Source organism: Orcinus orca, chromosome 8, assembly GCF_937001465.1.
Source record: "Orcinus orca chromosome 8, mOrcOrc1.1, whole genome shotgun sequence".
NCBI classification, from domain to species: domain Eukaryota; kingdom Metazoa; phylum Chordata; class Mammalia; order Artiodactyla; family Delphinidae; genus Orcinus; species Orcinus orca.
The window spans coordinates 4,284,867-4,288,263 of NC_064566.1; the positions used below are offsets into that span (position 1 = coordinate 4,284,867).

General features: G+C 62.4%; 1 protein-coding gene across 1 annotated transcript; it reads right to left on the reverse strand.

Annotated features, from left to right (window-relative positions):
- Positions 1 to 1,015: 1,015 nt before the first annotated feature.
- On the reverse strand, positions 1,016 to 1,171 carry SMIM38 (small integral membrane protein 38). Its single transcript, XM_033402277.1, has one exon. It carries the CDS (start codon positions 1,169 to 1,171, stop codon positions 1,016 to 1,018), a length of 156 nt encoding a protein of 51 aa, XP_033258168.1.
- Between the last annotated feature and the right edge of the window lie 2,226 nt (positions 1,172 to 3,397).

The window sequence follows — 3,397 nt, forward strand, 5'->3', positions numbered from 1 at the left end:
TCCTTTTGGAATTCATGGCGTCACCAGGCTCCGGCCTCCCAGGAACGTCTCAAATCAGCGGATGCTTCTTGGTCCGGGGGACTTGGCCGCTGGTGTTGCCAAAATCTCCCAGGTGATTCAGATCTGCTGCCAGGTCAAGAAGCACGGAGCCACCACGTGCTGCCCCTTAAGTCAGGTGTGAACCGGCTGGTGTCACAGGAGGGGGCACCCGTCAAGTCTCCCTGCCTGTCCGTCTTCTCAGGGGTGTCTTAGCCACACACTTAAAAGCCCAAAGGAACAGTGGGCCCTGGGTCCTGTGACCTCTCCATTAAATCGTCCTCCACATGTCCTGTAGTTTGCATCTTGTGGGGGGGATGGCTCACCCCACCCCTTACCTGACCCTCCTGATAACCTTCAGTGGGGGCTGGGGGCAGGGACTATTGCGTCCATCTAAGAGATGGGGAAAGAGTTTGCCCACGGTCAGCCAGAGCTGCACTTGAACTCAGAGTCTCATGTCTGTCTTGAGACCCTCCGAGTGGTCTTCTCTGGGGAAACCAGGGCACTGTCTGCGCTTACTTATCCCTGCAGGAGACTGAGTCAGAGGGTGGCTTTTGGTGGCAGGGCTGGCTTTGATGTGGTCACATCTGTCCTTGCAACCCCTCCACCAGCCCCTCTGGCTCACACCCACCTCTTCCTGCAAACACATTATAAAGCATTGGAAGCAGAGAAAGTATTAAAGCAAGACCCACTCCCAGGATCACTCACTTCAACACAGGACACCAGACCTGGTGGAGAGACGGGCAGGGGCCCCCCCTCCATCCCCCAACGGGGGGCGTGACCAGGACAGCCCTGGTCAGTCCAGGTGGGGCCGGTCCATCTCTGCCCCGTGGGCGGGATGCAGGGAGTGTTTCGCCTGCTCTGCTGCCCCTCCCTGTGCCCCCCCTCAGCCCCAGGACAGGCCGTCTCTGGGACAGCGCCCTCCTGGAGGGACGGCCCTTGGGCGCCAGGAGCTTGAGGCCCCTGGCCGGCAGAGGCCCTAGTCCTCCTTGGGTTTGCGGGGCTGCCGCCGGGCCAGCCTATAATCGATGTAGGTCCCAAGGCAGGCCCAGAGAATGAAACGCGCCAGCAGGATGATGGCCAACACAAACATGAGCGGGTCGGGGCCCGCGCTCCCCCCGGACCAGGAGGCCATGCCGAGGGCAGGCGCGCCCCAGAGCGCAGTCCCCCACTGCGTGGTCAGCGTGTGGACCGGCCGAGCACCGGCTTCCAGGTCCAGGTCTGCCAAGTACCAGCCGTGCGGCCAGGAGCCTGGGCCGCGAGCTCAGTCCAGCCGGGGGTCTCCCACTCTGACCGAGCCCGTTCGCTCTGAGCCCCAAGCCAGGGGCCTCCCTGGCGGGAGAGGACAGATCGGGGACGGCGAGAAGCCTCCTTGGAGAAGAGGCCCCGCGCCATTCATCCCGAGCGGGCGGCTCTCGGGGCCGACAAGGGCCGCATTGTCAGGGCCCAGGCGGGAGGCCCCCCCTGCCCAGCGCTGACGTAATCTCCAAAGTCTCCGGCGGCAGCTGCTGGGCGAAGCTGGCCACCTTCTCCGGGTGCTTTCAGCCGCCCACGCCCGCTCTTCCGGCCCGCCAGACAATCGGGCCCTTTCTCTGCCCAATTAGCTATCACTTCTGGAGGCCGGCGCTGTCCAGCGGCTGCGGGCCCTGCAGCAGCAGCAGGCCCGTCGGGAGGGGCCGGGGAGCCCGGCAGGAGGGCAGGCGGGAGCTGGGCGGATGAAAGGGAAGGAGAGGGGAGAGAAGGTGAGATCAGTCGCTCGGAGCCCAGAGGCGACCCCAGGCGCGGCTCAATTAGCACACGGGCCGCCAGCATCTCAAAGACCCACACTACCCGCGGGGGTGGGCAGTGCAGGGCTGGGGGCGGGGGCAGAGCCGGCTGCCCAGGAGGGGAACCTGCTTAATCACCCAGGAAGGGCAGCACCGACCCCCAGATCACCGCCCCCACCAGCCCACCAAGAGACCTTGGAGGACACCCACAGCCCAGGCTGGACGGGTCAGTCCTGCGGGCCTCCCCTCACACCCCTCATGGCCTCAAGCCGGGGCCCACCGTGGACCCTCGGAGTGACCGGCTCACCTTTGGGGCCACAAACCTCATCAGAAAGGGAGGCAAGTGACAATTCTGCTTTGAAGGGCCATGATGCAGACTAAGGGACAGTGTCCACACGGGACCAGCAAGGTGCCTGGGCGTGGAATCACTGGCTGCCTTCCTGTCCCCCGAGAGGATGCCCTCAGAAATGTCCCCACCACACTGCTGAAATAACAGCGTCCGCCTGCCACACACACCCACACACACACCAGAACACGTGTACACACACACACACACGCCTGCACATATAACATATACATGCACGTGTTCGTGCCCATGCGCACACATGCATGTACACACGCCAGAACACTGTACACACACACGCCTGCACATATAACATATACATGCACGTGTTCGTGCCCGTGCGCACACAAGCGTGTACACACACCAGGGCACACACACTCCTGCAGGCGCTGCCCACCCCCAAGTTCATCTCTGGCCTTTCCCAGCCAAGTTTCCCTGGGGTGAAGAGACAGCCCCTCCTCCAACCCCAGTTTCCTGGTACTGCAGCGCAAAGGGGTGCAAACTGGAGGTCAGGTCCCTGGATGCTGCAGGAGGCCAGCCGAGTTCTCACCGGGAAATGGTCCACCCCCAGGTACCCGAGCCAGGGAGAAAGCTGAGCGGCCTCCAGGGATGCGGGCCACCTGAAGCCAGTTCCTGAATTTCCCCTTCATCTACAAAATGAGAATGTGCTCCCACCCAGCCTTTCCAGAAGGTTCTAGCTAAGGAGTGAATGCAAAGCCTTTGACAGGGAGCCCAGCATAAGATGGACAGTGGGAAGACGGCGTTCGCTCGCGGCCTCCTAACAACGATCCGGTAAACGTGTGTGGACGCTCCCCGTGAGCCAGACCCAAGGTGAGCCCCCGACCTGCACCCTCCCCCCAGCCCTCACCCCTGGAGCTCAGGTATCACCCCGACCAGCAAAGGCGTCTCGAAAGTGCCCAGTGCCATACTGTGCCCTCTGGGGGGGCAAACAGCCCTTTCCACCTCCATCCACAGAGAGAGCCGCCAGCCGGTGGCCTGGCCAGGCGTCCGGCGCATCTGCGGAATAGACTCTCAGGTAACGTTCAGCTCTGGGCTTATTGGCCCTGACAGAGGATTAAAGACCACTTCAAACACACATGGGAATTCAGATCGTAGGAGCCCGACACGGAGTCAGAAATCAAACAGATCCAGGACGTGGCAACTGGAAAAGGCTTCCAGAATGTTGCAGAAAGTCCCCAGGAGCGTTCACAAGTGCCCACCCACCCAGCCACTGAGAACCCACCTGCGTGGG

What these genes read in the sequence shown, in the direction of transcription:
- SMIM38 (XM_033402277.1), bottom strand. Translation starts at nt 1,171, where the DNA reads ATGGCCTCCTGGTCCGGGGGGAGCGCGGGCCCCGACCCGCTCATGTTT.